We start from the raw sequence: 16,331 nt of genomic DNA on the forward strand, positions 1-16,331 counted from the left end.
TGGAACACTGATTCTGATGCTGAAGCCGTGGGTCTGGAGTTGTTGGTAGAGTGAGTGTACAACTGTTAAGAGTCCAGCAGGGACCTGATGCTGAGAGTCGGGCAGGGTGTCCGATGACACTTCTGTCTGCGTCTGTCTGTTTGATATTCTTTTAGATGATGTATCAGGAAGGCTGACTCATGTCTGTAGGTGCTGAGAGCTGTCCTGGCCACCTGTCCTGGCCACCGAACAATTCCCAGGGCTCTTTTCATCCTTTCTTCACTATCAGTCACCTTCCCCCAGAGGGACTAGGACATTCCTAGTTGCAAGGTTACAAGCCTGTAAGTTCTTCCACGATTTAGTTTAATGGCACATTGTGCAGGTCCAATCTTAAGGCCAGTATTAATGTTTCATTGAGGAGGGAATAGAGAAACATCCTTATAGACAGGTTTACAAAGCCTCACTATGTGTGGTATGTCTTCACTCTTGCTAGTCTGGGTAACAGTAGGGACTACCTCATTGATATAAAAGGAATAAGTGATTGATTGTCTTAAAGCTTTCAAAACCACAGGGGTAAAGTGTAGAGTGAAACCATGTTATAATTCTGAGGGAAAGGAACTTATCGTGAAAACATGAATTTACTTTTGTAATAGTGAGTCATTTTATAACATACATACTGAAGTCAGTTTCTCTGATGCATCAACTTAGGGTCTAATAAATTGTTACAGCAAACATGTATAAGAATGCTTATGAATTTGAATGCAGTGGGGAAGGGGCAGGGAGACTTCTGTAGATTTCCACTGTATAATTGGTACAGATTTCCACTGTATAACTGGTACACTTTCTACTTGTGTATTCTCTTTGGCAGTTGCACAATGGATTGTTATTGTAGTTAAGGCAATTAGTTAATAAATATTAAAATGGATGTCAGACCTTATATCTTTATGGCTAATCTCAAACGGTTGGAAAAAAAATATGATTCCGAGTGTCTAAATTTCTGAGCCACGAGCTATTTTACGTCCCCTGGAAAGCTCACACGATTAATTCCAACTTTTTGACAGTTTCTTAAAATTTTATTTTAATAGCTCTCCTACTTGGCACAAAATTATGTCCAGGCTGTCTCTGTGAGAAAGTGATTGCTGTTGCCTAAGTTACAAAATGAAACATATTTTTATACCCCTGGCTCTTGGTGTGCCTTTGAAATGCTGTTTGTGTTTATGTAGCTAAGCTAGAGCAACAAGAGGGCCTGGGAAGCACTTGGGCCAGCACAGACCCTGCAGAACTGCAGTCCCGCCAGATGGACCTGCCATGGTTGTTTTGCTGTGAAACCTGATTATTTTTGCAAGCTGCGTGAAAGAATTCACCACCGGGAATGATTTTAAATTTCATGACATTTAAAAAGAAAATTCCACAGAACCAATAGAACAGCTGAGAAAATAAGTTCCCTGTGAAAGATTCCCTTTTATTATTATTTAAAAATTTTTCTGTAATTGTGAAGGAGCAGGTGGCTGGGTGGGGACCACAGAAAGCTCTGCAAATGTGGTTCAGTTCTCCAAACAGGGCAGGACAGTGGTCTAATTAAAGTCAGACAAAAGGCAGTTTGGAAAGCCTTAGAAAATAAAGCATTCATTCAAATGAAGACCAACCATAGCATGTGTATCCCTAAATTCAAACAACTGCATTTTGCATTTACAAGGCACTGAATGCTCAGAAAATGTTGTTGTTGTTGTTTTTAATTTCTAGGGTCATGAAGGGGATTCTTTAGCAATACTTACAAGCCACATGCCAAACATTATGCCTTGAGAATAAGCAAAAGGTGTGGTGGAGATTCTCTCTGATTAGACATGGGTTCTCTTTATTAAGAACTTATGAAAACTTATGAATAATAAGAAGTGGATTTTTCTGTGGGAAATTTAAAAAATAAAAGTAAGGTAAAATGAAATAAATATATTAAAAGTTGAATCTTTTTCAATAACTTTAGTAACCAAACATGAGGCATTTCTCAAAATATAAGGAAAAAAATCATCAATGAAAAATAAAAACATAAGAAAACACAAAGAACCCCAAACAGTAACAAAATTAAACACCCATTAGCCATTTGATGACAGTTAGTTGTGCCTAGGGAAACAAGATAATCTTACTGAAGCCAAAAAACATGGTAGGATTGCTTCCATTTATGAAAGTCACAGAGGTGAACATAAATTTAATGGTTAGTTTTAGGAAATCAGAACAATTCATGGATATATCCTTTAATAACCACACCACTGACTCCTTTGCACTCACAAGCCTCCAGAGCTTGGGGCACCTTGTCCAAAAATTTACAACCCCTGATTCTATATGGCACTATACACTGATGGTAGCTGTGAACTTATGTGATCAAGTCCACATTTTTAGGACGTGGGTAATCAGTTTGGAAACTTGCGCTTTCCATTGCTCCTTCCAGCCTGCCATTGCTAGTCAGTGTAGTCATTAAAATGCAACCAGTGTGTAAATTTCCGAGGTTTAGTAGGGGTGTGTGTGTGTGTGTGTGTGTGTGTGTGTGTGTGTGTGTGTGTGTATTGTGATTGAAATTAGAGTTCCATAGTATGAAAGGGTTCCATTCGTCTTTTGCATAGGATCCCAGGAAATGAGAGCATTGGTGGTCTGCATCCTCCATTCTCTTCCCGTATTTCCATAAGAAGGGAGGGTAGAAGCATGCCATCTTCCTCTTTCTCTAGTTACTGTTATGTTTGCCAAGGCTAACTTTCAGGCATGACCCGGCCGCTGCACTCTTGAACTCACAGAAGATGTGACTACCTGCACAAGATCTATACAGTCTGCCAACATCCTGGTCTGGAGGGGGAAGGAGCTCATGAGGTCCTACACCTTCCCTGAGGACATGTTAATGAATATACACCATTAATAGTTGGCAGGTGAGAAGAGAGACATTTTCTTTATAGTTGAGCCATTGAAAAGTTGCCTCAGTGCCCACAAACAACCCCTCACCTGTGTGTCTATAAGAAACACTACTGAGGGTCATTGGGTCACTCGAAAAGGAGAAGACATGGAAGTAGAAGGGGACTAAATTGGGAAGAGGAAGATCAGTGGGAGGGGAAGGGGGGACTAGGGAGGACAATAGGGTGAATATGATAAAAATACATGCATGTTCTAAAATGTCACAATGAAACTCATGTACAATTAATTAATATATGTTAATAAAACATCAAAAATGAGGAATGCACTTCCATGTGTGTAACTACAAGAGAATTCTGGAGACCACGGGAGTAGGATAACATCAAGGGATGGGTCTCCAGGGACTCTATGTCCAGGAGTCTTCCCTAAGTGGGAGCTGATCTGGGAATGAAGTTTGTGTGTTCCTTCGCCTACTTGAGAAAGTAGGAGCTACATCAGCTTCTCAACCACAAGACGCAGCAGGGGGTAAGCATGTAAGGCAAGAAATACATTTCTCTCTTCAGAGAGAAATGGGTTGTGCGAGCCCCAGGGATTTTTAAGAGAATGGAAAGGAAGCTTCTTCAAGGTCCATGTGTGATGTGAATGGATTCTAGACCAAGAGGTTTATATACTGGGTGAGACTGTGGAGAGACCCCTGAGATCTAGTGGTCTAGGGGAGATAGGAATGATGAACATGGACTGATGTTTACAGCAGATTCTGGAATCAAATTAGAGAAAACTGATGAAGGAAATGGGAACTGTAAGGGGTTTAGTTTCTTCTAAAATGTATTGGAATCACAGGAAAGGAGTGTCTGGTTTTGGTCTGAGCTGGGTGGGGCATTCCTTGAACATACCCATTTCAATGCTAAGTATGGGTAGTAGGGAGCAAAGATTGGAACCCATCATTATGTATGAAGCCTGAAGCTTGGTATGAAGACCTGAAAAGGAGTGGTGACTCCAAACCTTGTCTCACCTTGGTGTGTATGTAAGCACTTAAGAAGGCAGTATGGTTGAGGACGTAGCTCGGTTGGTTGAATTCTAGTCTAGTATGTACAAATGCTAGAACTTTGTCTGATGCTAGAACTAAAAAAAACCAGGCATGGTGGTGCACACATGTAATCCAGAACTCTGGAGGAGGAGGAAAAGGAGGAGGAGGAGGAGGAGGAGGAGGAGGAGGAGGAGGAGGAGGAGGAGGAGGGAACAGTAAAAGTTCAAAGTCATCTTCAGCTACATAGAAAATTTGAGGCCAGCCTAAGCTACATGAGACCCTATCTTTAAAAATATGGTGGTAACACATGAGGTGAAAGAAAACTTTGGAGTCCCATAAATCTGGGTCCAAATCTAAACCCTATAGATTTCTACCTGATTTTTCACTCCCTCGTCTAATTTCCTTTGGAGGCTGCTGAGCTCTTGTTGATAAATAAATACATTTTTATCATTACAGAGAAATGGGAATATTTGTAAAGTCTCTATTTCAGAGCCCAGTAAATGACAGCTATTATGATTAGTGTTTGAGACAGGGTCTCATGGAGCCGTCAGTTCCTGATGTTGTTAAAGATGACCTTGAACTCCTGATTCTCCAGCTTCCACCTCCCCAGTGCTGAGATAAACAGGCATGTGCCACCACATCCAACTATTGATAATTGTTATTATTATTATATGACGATGATGATGGAGATAAGGGATGAAAATCAACTCTGCAGAGGGGCTTGAGCTTGACCTCGAAGGTTAGGAGTTAGAGCTTGGTGTGTGTGTGTGTGTGTGTGTGTGTGTGTGTGTGTGTGTGTGTGTGTGTGTTGGGGCATGAGTGGAACATGTTTTGAGGTCTGAGGAAATGTTGAGTTAGGAAGAAAAACAGTTCTGCCACGTGGGGAGAAGGGGACCCCTTGAGCTGCAGTGAGCACTGACCCCTGCCCGCCTTGTACACCTCTCACAAGACCCTCTTACACGGAGGAGCAGTAGCTTCAGGAAGTCGTATTAGGTTAGTAAGCTGGTCGCAAATCTCGGCTTTGGTCTTCTCTCTGCCATCTGAAGGGAGGCTTTTCATCAAATGGAGTTTATGATGAATAAGCCAAATCCCTACTAAGAGTAGGAAAGAGGTGGGATATTTGGGAAGCAGTCAGAGTATCTCAACTCTAGCTGTTAGATTGATTACATTGTCAGCTGTAGCTATCTTGACCCACAAAAGGGAAGAGGGTGACACTGGCTTAGTGTCCAAGCAAGCTTGCTCCTTCTGAGACCAGGAGTGAGCCGAGCTATCCACAGGTGGATGAAGATATGGTGCATATGCACATGGGATATTATTCAGCCTCAAAGGAAGGAAACCCTGTAATTTGTGGCAACCCAGATGGAACTAGACACCATCATGTTAAATGAAATAGGTCAGAAATAGAAAGTCAAATACTACATGTTCTCAGTCATGTCTGGAAATACAGGTACATCTCCTAGAGTGGTTACCAGAGGCTGGGAAGGGCCAGTGGGGTATGAGTGGAAAGAAGGGAAGGAGTGTGGCTAAAAGGTAGGAGGATGCACCTGAATAGAACAACACTTCTCAACCTTCCTAATTCTGTGACCCTCTAATGAAGTTCCTCACGTTGTGGTGACCCCCTAATCATAAAGTTATTTTTGTTGCTACTTCATAACTGTAATTTCGCTACTGTTATGAGTTGCAATGTAAACACCTGTGTTCTCTGATGGCCTTAGGTGACTCCTGTGAAAGGGTCATTTGACCACAAAGGGGTCTCAACCCAGAGGTTGAGAACCACTGGAGTAGAAGACACACCCTCAAAGTTTCATTACCCAGCAGAATCAAACGCTGGCTGATAATTGACTGTATATTCTACAAAGCTAAACAAGGAAATGGCCAGTGTTGGAGGGGATGGATATGCCAGCCATGCCAGTCACATTTCCTGATTATATACTGTACATGTATATTTAATATCCCACCGTATTACAAATATGTATAATTATTCAATTAAAATAAACACAAAAAAATCTCAAACAACAATGTTTGAGACTGCTGTCCCCCTCTTCTGCCATTTTGTTGTTTCATTCACGCAGTAAGTGATTTTTTTCTGAAAGACTGAGTTAATGGTTTGACATGTTTCCATTATTTTAGAAATGATAGTAACGAGGGTGGGGATAGCTGATACCCAGGCCTGCTCTCAGAACACCCCATAATCTAGTGTGTATCCGCCTGGGGTTGGTACTTATTTTCTCTGGGGCTTATCAAGTGGGGCCATGTGCCAATTGTTATAACATCCAGAAAAGCTGCCACATGCTGAGCCCTCAGGACATGTCACGTGATGTACCAGGTGCTCTATAGACACAGCCTAATGTCATTCATATCATTGTCTATGGTGGGTATTGCTGTCTCCATTTCCATGGGACAGACCTGAGACTCAGAAATTAGGTTTATCTTCTACCGATGGAGTCCGAGCCTGATCTGTAACTCTGAAAGACAACCCCTGGCCATTCTATCACACTGCCGTTCATCCAGAAGGGACAGGCAGAGATAGCAAGACATTAGTCAGCTGGGGGTTGGGGTGGGGTGCAGATTTAGGACAGCAAACAATTATAGTGCAATGGAATAAATATTAAAGCAGAGAATGACATCTCTGGATTCCAAGGTGTATCGGAGAAACTATCCTAGGCAGGGCTGGATGCAAGTTTTGAAGGGTTGGCTTCCCACCTTCTCGCCTCTCCGCTCTGCAGGCAGAATTGTTCACCTATTTCATGGGGCAGACTGGTGGGTGGGGCTCTCCCTTCCCTTGACCTTTGTCCCCTCCAAGCGTTCTGTTGGCCTCCACTGCTCACCTGAGTCATCTTCCTTCAAACCCCAGCTCAAGACACACCACCCTCCGTGGAGTTCTCTCCAGCTACGTGTCCATGCATCCCTCAGTGTGAAACTGCATAGTGTTCGCTGAGGGTCACAATCACTCCTGGGACTTGGGACAAAACAATTTTGCTATTTTAATTTTCTTCTTCAGTTGCAGTCCCTCCCCCTGCCACCCCCAACAGAACTGTGTGAGCTCCAGGGCAAGGGATTTCTCACATGGCTTTTAATTATTGCCCTGCACAGAGCCTTGTATGCAGTGTATACTTAATAGAAACTGCATTTATTGAGCATCTATGCTGCGCTAAGGCCATGGCAAATATTAACTGTGGCCTTTATGATAACCTTGGCAAGGTTTAAGGAAAGGTGAGGCAGAATTAGCAAAACACATGATTTGTAGATGGCAGAGTTGGGGTGTGGATTGAGGTGATCTAGTTGTACAGCCTAAGTTCTTCACCCCGCCTCTTCCTGTCTTAGGTGAGCTTCAGCTGGTTCCTGAGTGACAATGAACTCCAACACTACCTCACAGATGCTGCAAACTGAGGACAAGCTACTTTTCAGGGACTCAGATTCAGATTTATTTCTTTATTCATCTACTGTGTGGTGTGCGTGTGCATAAGCATGTATGTGTGGCATTATCTGTGCATGCATGTGTGGAGGCCAGAGATTGACTTCAGGCATTTCCCCCCCATCCCCTCCCCATGTGAGATATACAGGTGTGTTTGTGATATGTATGTGTGTTTGCACACATGTTTGCATGTGTGTGTGTGCATACCTGTGTTTGAGAGTGTGCATCTGCGTGTACATACTTCTTCCACCTTATTCACTGAGGCAGGGTCTCTTAATCAAACCCAAACCCAGGAGCTCAAAAATACAGCTAGTCCTCATAGTCAGTTTGCTCCAGGGATCTCCAGCGTTGGCCCACTGATGACTGAGTTAAAGGCCAGTAGCCACCTTCCTGGCATCTGTAAGAGTTTAGGGCAGAGGAACTCTGGTCCTTATGCCTGTGAGGCAAGCTCTTTACCACTGAGTCATCTCCTCAGCCCCTCTACATCACCATCATCATCATCATCATCATCATCATTATCATCATCATCATTTTGAGACAGAAGCTCTTGGCAAACCTGGCTGATTGGTGAGCCCCATCGATCTGTGTATCTCTGCCCATCCCTCTCTGGCCCAGCACTGAGATTATGGATGGATACCCCTACTCCTAGATTTTACTTGAGTGGATGGGATCCAAACTCAAGTCCTCATGCATACCAAAAAGCATGCTCCCCCCATGAGTCACTGAACCATCTTCCTGGCCTCCAGGAGCCACCAAGCCATCTCCCAAGATGCCAGAGACTATTTTAAATGCTAAATAGCTTGATAAGAACATTTGAAATTGAATAACCAAGATAAAGAGAGTGAAGGAAGAGGTCTTAGAAATGAAATACTGAGCTGTAGTCCAAAGGAGAAACTAGGTAGAACCAGTCTAAAGGTCTGACATGCCCAGTACTGGGGATGTGGTTCACACAATTTTACTGTTGGGGACCTTTGTCATAGAAACATGTTGGAACGGCTTTTGTCACAGAGGAGTAACTATGTACAATGATGTGTGTGTGTGTGTGTGTGTGTGTGTGTGTGTGTGTGTGTGTGTGTGTATGTATTCATCTGTGTATATGTTAAGATGTGTCACTATGGTAACCAGTTCACTATCTACATGTTATCTCAGCATCATGTTGCAAATCTCAAATATATAAAGTACAATTTACTTAGAAATGAATGGGCCTGGGGAGATGGTTTATTTGGTAAAGTGCTTGCCCTGAAACCAGGGCTTGAGTCTAATCCCCCAGTCCCCAGGCAAAAGATGGGCGTGGGAATAGGAACTCTATAGTTCCAGAGTTACAGAAGTGAAGAGAGATGCTTCTCTAGGGTACCCTGGGCAGTCAGCTTTTGCACAATGGTGAGTTCCAGCCTGGTAAGAAACAGCCTCAAGGAGCTCCTAAATCACATTTGAGGTTGCCCCTCTGCCCTCTACACATACACGTGTGCATACATGTGTGCGTACCCCCATACACATGTGTACCCATACAAACATGACTAATACACCTGTACACACATAGAGATAAATAAAAATAAAAATGATGCTGAGATGAGCGCAGTCCCAGGCAAATGGTTCAACTTTAATTACTGACAAGGATGCCGAGGTTTAGAAAGGAGAATGAGATTACCCCAAAGCACTTTAACTGACCACAGTGAGGGCCACAAAGAGACCAAGTCCCCAGCAGTCTTTCTCCGGGTACAGAAGAGAGTACATTTTCCAAAGTTTCAGGGCAGTCAAAGAAACTTTTGAGATGACATCACATATGGTTTCCAGTTGCATATCCACCCCCCCCCCCCCACTCCACTCCACCCCACCCCCGCTACTATTTCACAGGAAATCCAGATGCAAATTAAAGATCTGGATGTCACAGGTTTATACTCGGTGGTAAATGGAGTGTGCATGTGATTGGCAGAGCAAAGCAGCAGCTGAGCAGGGAACTAAACAAACCTCCCACTGAAGCCCCAGTGCAAAGACAGTCCCCCAAACGGAGCTAGCCAGTGGACACCTGTCCTGCAGTTAGCCTTCTCACGCCTCTCACTGAAGATCAAACATGTTCATTGATTCCAGGCCATACAGATGCTGCACGGTACCCATTTGCCTTCTGTTCAGAACTCACTTTGACCCTCTGCCAGGCTTCATTCCACTACTTACAACATTTTCACCAGAAAAATGATTAGGACAAATTATTAACCACGAACTCCAGCTGACAATATGGCCATATCCTGAATGTCCTTGACCGAGATTTAATTAGCAAATTGAAGTAGAAGGATTTAGGACTGGGTAGAAAGAGATCAGAGGTATAATAACTGATATTTGAGAAGCTAACACTTGGGCTTGATAGGGAAGGATCACACTATGTGAATTAACTTTTGTTTTTCATTTGTTTTATGCATAATTCAAGAGAGCATAGCCCAAATGTTTCCTACATGGAATAGCTCTTGGCATTTCCTTCAGTTAAAGGCTTTCAAAAGTGGTGCCAGATATTTCTATTTATTTTTCCCCATATTTATGTAAAATATTAACTCGAACCTTCATATGTGCTTATTGTCACTGACTGCAGTGTTTCCGTGGGCGTGCTCAGAATGAAAGCTACTATCCACCAATGTGTGGGCAAGATGAACTGCCAGACCATGGTTCCAGGCCCTCCTAATTCTCTCACACAGGACAATGTGCTTCCCTACCCTCCCACACAATTGAAATTCCAAACAGCTTCTCATCCATCCCTCCTGCCAGCTGCTGTATATTTAGTGATTCCAGATGAATCTTCATGATTGCTTAAGAAAAGCTTGATTAGTGAGCTCAATAGTCTGTGAATCATTGACTGAATTTCAAAATGGAACAGAAAAAATGCCGGCAATTAGGCTTATTGATTTTTCTCTTTGTTCTAGAGATAACGAGTTTATTGAATTTGGTGGTGTTATCCTTAAAAAGTTAAATGATTAAATGATTAGCTTTTATGAATTCAATTGTAGTACAGTTGCAAAAAATTTAATTGGTCAGAAATCTAATTATATATTTTTTGGTACCAGGTGTTGGCGAGTGGTATGTATTTATCCTGGCTGAAGTCCAGTGGAGTAGTGAAGAATGACAGAAAATACACTCGAGGGAAAAGAAATATCAAGAAAATTCACAATTTGAATATATAGACACAGCAGTTGTTAAGCCATAGTATAACAGATAAAATAGATGGAAATGATTCTGTGAAAACCCTGCTTGATACAAGATTTTTGTTTTTATGATGTTTTACAAAACTTTACTGCAAAATCATGAAGGTTGTTCTTGAGGAAATTTTCGGTAAAGATAAAAACCACAGTGGTGTCACCTTATTCAGAGAGTGGTCACAAGGAGCCAGGTGGTGGGTGACATGGGCATCTAGTAACTACATCTGGAAGCGTATCGGTTGGGAGGGACCTAATTATTCACAATCCATGCACTAGTTTCCCAGGATAACTATAGCCTACCACAGTGAGAGCATCTCAATGTGTTCTCATGGTCCTGAAGGCCAGACATTCAAAGCCCGGTCCTTGGCAAGGTTGTCCTTACTATGCTGCTCAACAGGGCACCCATCTTCCAGCTTTTGCAGACGTGGGATTCCTTGATTTGTTGCCTCCAACCTCTGCTGAAGGGGTCACTTTGCCTTTTCATCTTGTGTCTTCTCTGTGTTTCCCTTTCAAAACTGCCCTTGCAAAGCACACATCTGCTTGCATTAAGTGCCCACCCAGGTAAACCACTCTCAAGATATTTAATCATGTGTCTACCCACAGGTCCCAGAGGATTGACATAGGATCTTTGGGAGTTCAGTTTTTGGTTGGGGCCATTAGCCATGGGTCCTTGGCCATGCTGTCAGCTGAAAATTTTAAACATGCCTCATGAGTAGTTTCCTTATTATAAACGCAGTTGAGACTGAAGACTCACAGTGTCCTTATGCATCAGTATGAAGGAAAGGAAGCGGTCCTTGGTACTGCTTGTGAAATCAGAGCCCTGTGCGTGTGGGTCTGCTGGCAGCAGGGGCTCCACAATTTTTGCTCATCGAGTTACATTTACAGCAGGGGTAGAAATAGGTCTTGAGAGTGGGTGGTGACTGGTGGGAATACCTCTCTAGACAGATCTCTCAGTATTCTTAAGTAGTAAGCAGATAGTAAAGTCAATTCAGAGATGCTTAAAGTCCAAATGAGCTCACGTAGGAGCTACATATTTAATCACTGAAGCTTAAACATCACTAAGTGAGAAAGATGATTCTAGTACTCAGAGCTTAAAATGAGAATGTGGAGTTAAGGTACATTTGTACCACCTAGAATGGCCCTGTCAAAACCACGGCTGGAGGTGACTTACTTTCCTGTTGCTAGTTTTTTTTTTTTCTATCTGATAGTTATTCTCCTTCACATTCTCTCTCTCTCTCTCTCTCTCTCCTCTCTCTCTCTCTCTCTCTCCTCTCTCTCTCTCTCTCTCTCTCTCTCATATGTGTCAAAGGTTATTCTATTTTAGTCCAGTCTGAGCTTTCTTTTTTTTTTTTTTTTTTTTTTTTTTTTTTGGTTTTTCGAGACAGGGTTTCTCTGTGTAGCTTTGCGTCTTTCCTGGAACTCACTTGGTAGCCCAGGCTGGCCTCGAACTCACAGAGATCCGCCTGGCTCTGCCTCCCGAGTGCTGGGATTAAAGGCGTGCGCCACCACCGCCCGGCTGAGCTTTCTTTTAAATATGAAATTAAGACTCAGCAAATCTACTATTTGCAAACTGTATACTTTTTTTAAAAAAATAAAGATTATTTGTCTGTGTCTGTGTGAGGGTGTCCATGTAGACCAAAGGAGGGTGAAAGATCCTTTGGAGCTGGAGTTACAGGTGGTTGTGAGCCACCTGACTCGGATGCTGGGAACCTAATCCAGGTCCTCTGAATCATCTCTCCAGTGTACCAGTCCCTGTCTTTATCTCGCTTTCAACATATTCATCTGTAAAATGGGAAACTGTAAATACATATCTCGGAGGATATGTATTCATGTGCCCATGAAATGAGATAATATACAGAAAATATACCTCAATTAATCCTTACATAAATATTATAGCTATTTTCATATTGCATGTCTGGTCATAAGCATTCCATTTAATGTTTGGCTATATGAATGTGTATTTTTTATGTGTAGGTATTTTTCTTCTTACCAGATTGTTTGGTATTTAGCAGACTGTCTATGTGCTCAACATATCTGGTTCCCATTTTCTCATTTCTAGAGATAGATAAGCGATAAGAAGCCACTGTGCTATGTGAAGCTAGGGTACTTATTCTTTATTTTAAATAGCAATATGCAAAAGAATTTTTCAACGAGACTGTAGAAAGTGTCAAAATGATCATTCCCTGGCCCCATCCTCATGAATAGGACAATCCCAAGAATCTGTATTTTAAGGTGAAATTGAATAATATGCTTTCAATTAGTACAGCTTTCAGACCTCACCAGAGATATTTCTTTGTGCCGTAGATAGCAGTTAACATAGAAATTCCCAACTGGTTAAAGTGCAGAGAAGAAGTGTGTGCGGAGCATTCAGATACAAAGGGGACATCTGTATCACCCCTCTCTTCCAAAGGCTCAGGGACCATTGCAGAAGAGGGGGCTGGAAAGATTGTAAGAGCCACGGGCAAAGGAGGACCAGAGCAAAACGGTATCCATTGGGCATGACAGGATCGCTGCGCTCATAATGCACAGCAGCTGTGTTTGCCTGCACAGATCTGGACAAGATGAAGCCAGCTAACATCCCAGCATGGAAGGGAAAGGGGTTCAGGGATTCATAAGCCCTACATCTAAGAGAGGAGCTACGGACAGTTGATGGCTTCTTGGGGAGAGAGAGTCAGTTTTCTATATGAATGCAGCCCTGAGAGGTTAACCATGCTCGTGTGGATGGCCCCACACCCATAAGTATATGGGCAACAGATATTGGACCCAGTGGGTTATAGAAAGAAAAGGATGTAAGGTTGTTATCTGGGAAGAGTTAGGGGAAGGAATTGGTGGTGAATATGATCAAAACATATTGTATGAAAGCCTCAAAGATTTGATAAAATATTGATATTTAAATAACATGACTTCTTGTGCTTATTTTATCTCTTAAAAAAGAAAAACTTAAAAAACTAGAGAGAAAAAGACAAAATCTATGACTTGATATTTATAGGTCTTTTGTTTATAGAAACATAAATGTATTCACCATTTGGATATAGCCTGCCTTGTTGTCTTTTTATATGGCACATTTTTTTAAAAATAGGAGTCTGTAACTGTGCCTTATTATCTGTATGTAGATGTTGATGGTACTGAAAGGTGTGAGTTCTACCCTCATCCACACGGTATCGATACAATGGAATGTATCCATTCCCTGCCTGTTGTGTCCTTACGTGTGCCTCTTGTCCACCTGATTTGATGTTTTCCTGGGACTTTTTGTTAGGTTTCAAAAGTCAGTCGTTCTCTTGTTTGAAGCTGTGGCTGAGCAATCCCCATCATTTGCGCGTGGAAATTGTTCATTTTGAGTAGATTTGGAAACACCCCCACCCCGCCCCCTCTGTCTTCCCTCTCAGTCTGGTAATGATATTTTTAACACACTCTCCAGATGCTTCTGAGCAGGCACCCTGAGAAATACTGAATGGGGATCAGACAAGGAGCCCAGCTGTTCAGATTTCTCTGTAGAAGCTGAGCTCCGAGTGTCGAACTAGAAGGGAAGAGGCTGTTTGAAGGGAGGGCTGCAGGGATGCGCATTAAAAGGTGTTCTTGCTGCAGAAGTTGATTCTGAAGCTGATCACTTACATCATAGGGATTGGAGCAGTGTTGAAGGTGGTACCAACAACGTCAGCAGGTGCTCTGGAGGAAGTACTTCCCCTGTGTAACCCTGTGGCTGCTCCATTTATTTCTGGTCATCTACATATGCCCAGCATTCAGGCTATATATTAGTAGAATGCATGGAATTAACTTACCATGTTAGCCAAACACTGTTGCCATTCTCTGGTCACATTTTGAGACCCGAGTACAACCTATTAGGCACAGAGTAGAGCTACAAGCACAGATGTGATTGACAGATAGGAATGAAGCTCAAAACACCTCCTGGGATTTTCAGAGAGAATTTATTGTGAATCACGTCTATCTGGTGTAGAATACAATGTATATGAAAGGTTAGCATTGTATCCTCAAGCCCTGAGCCTTTCTCAACCGGTGACTGGGAGATGTGGACAAGTCTAGGTATACCTGTTTCTACTGTCACTAGCTGAAGTAGCCAGCTAATTAGATCACATGGCTCTGGAAACATTGCCAGCAGCAAACAAACATGCCCTGAGGTGACGAACTGTCTGACATTTTTACATTATGAAGAACCCTAAAGGTCATTTTGGTTGATTCATTTCTTGTTGACTTTCCTGGGGTAACATACACAGATGGTCCCAGGCAGGCAAAAGTGCCCTCTCTACTCATGTTAATTCCATTACACCAGGTACCTTAGTAAGGAGGAGGGCTAGCTTTTATGAACTGCTCCTTACACGACGTGAAGAATAACACATTCTATTTCCAGGGTCACATGACCAATAGCAAATGAATAGCGATACACATAGCATTCCAAAAGTGAAGCAAAAACTGTTGTGAAATGGGGTGAGGAGGACACCAAGGAGAGCGTAGCAAATGAGAGTGCAAGCACAAACCTTGATGCCACTAATCAAGTCCCCAGACACTGTTACATGGGTGTCCTCAACAAGGAAAGGTCGTCCGTGCAGGGAGGACTCAGACTGCCAGAGGAGGTCTGAAGCATGTCCGAGGCAAAGGAAGGTCTCTCTCGTGAGGAAAATCAGACCCAGGAGGTGGGAGAGGGAGTGAGGTTAGGAAAGGAGGGGAGGAGAGAGGGAACTTTAACAGAGGCTTCAAACCTGCAGCACTTCAGATGGGATCGAATCAGGACTTACACCAAGTCTGGAGCTGCTCGCCTGCCTGGATCGCTTTTCTGCCAGGAGATCTTTGACGGTGTGCTTCACTCTCACGCCCTGGTACACACGTTTGCTGAAGTCCCCTGAGACTGAAGCAAATGGAAGAGTCACCATCGGGTACACATGGGGTCATCAGGCCAACTTGGCCAAGGCTGAAGATATTGATGCTGTTTTCTCATTAGCACAAGAGAAATCTCGAATTTGAAGTGGATCCCAATGAGTCTTATTTCCTGATGCTTGGTGAAAATTTATCCAAACTCCTGTAGATGGAAGAGACACTCCTCTGTCTCTTACACAGCAGCTCTTCAAAGAAACCTCTTGTTTCACCCCTGCTTTATCAAAATTCATTCCAATAAGATTTACAATTTATGCTTTGGTCACAAGATCAAGGATTGGATGAACTTGGAATAATGCCTCTTACCACACAGGAAGAAGTTAAATGTGCATGACTCAGGTTACTATGAGGCTGTGTTCCTACTCTGCCCTATCAGCATGGGGATGTGTCACAGAAGGTCAAGTGGGTTGTTAGAGGATTATGTTTCTAACAAGAAAGTCATCTGTCTTCTGTTTACTACGTTAAATGTGTTTTATCTTTGAAAATCTGGTGATTGGATATAAGGAATTACTGCTAAAAACCTATGTCAATGGAGGCTGGGGAGATGGCTCTGTTGGTAAAGCGTTTGCTGTGCAAGCCTAAGACCTGAGTTTGGGGGTCAGGGCTACAGGAAAAGCCAGGTATGAAGGTATGTGCCTGTGATCTCAGCACTGGGGAAGCAGAGACAGGAAGATCCTTTGTGCTTGCTAGTCTAGCTGAGTCAGTGAGCTTCAGGCTCTGTGAGAGAGCCTGCTTTAAAAAACGATGTGGAGAATGATGGAGGAAGGTATCCCAAGGTGACCTCTGGCCTCCACCCACACATGCATGTACACCTACACACACACACACACACACACACACACACACACACACACACACACACTCAAAATAAAACCATACCAAGGACAAAGAAGAGTTAGTGCTTTAGTTAACACAGTTTTGAGTACTTACTCTGTGCAGTTGTTGAAAA

General features: G+C 42.8%; 1 protein-coding gene across 1 annotated transcript in view; it reads right to left on the minus strand.

Moving 5' to 3' along the window:
• The window catches only part of Pou2af2 (POU class 2 homeobox associating factor 2), a 31,446-nt gene extending 16,065 nt beyond the window's left edge, over positions 1 to 15,381 (minus strand). Inside the window, exon 1 of the mRNA XM_052730050.1 lies at positions 15,247 to 15,381. Within this exon, the coding sequence (XP_052586010.1) occupies positions 15,247 to 15,381 (135 nt within the window). The remainder of the gene's footprint in view (positions 1 to 15,246) is intronic.
• Between the last annotated feature and the right edge of the window lie 950 nt (positions 15,382 to 16,331).

This window comes from Peromyscus californicus, unplaced genomic scaffold (assembly GCF_007827085.1).
Source record: "Peromyscus californicus insignis strain IS unplaced genomic scaffold, ASM782708v3 Scaffold_11__1_contigs__length_118956290, whole genome shotgun sequence".
NCBI classification, from domain to species: Eukaryota; Metazoa; Chordata; class Mammalia; order Rodentia; family Cricetidae; genus Peromyscus; species Peromyscus californicus.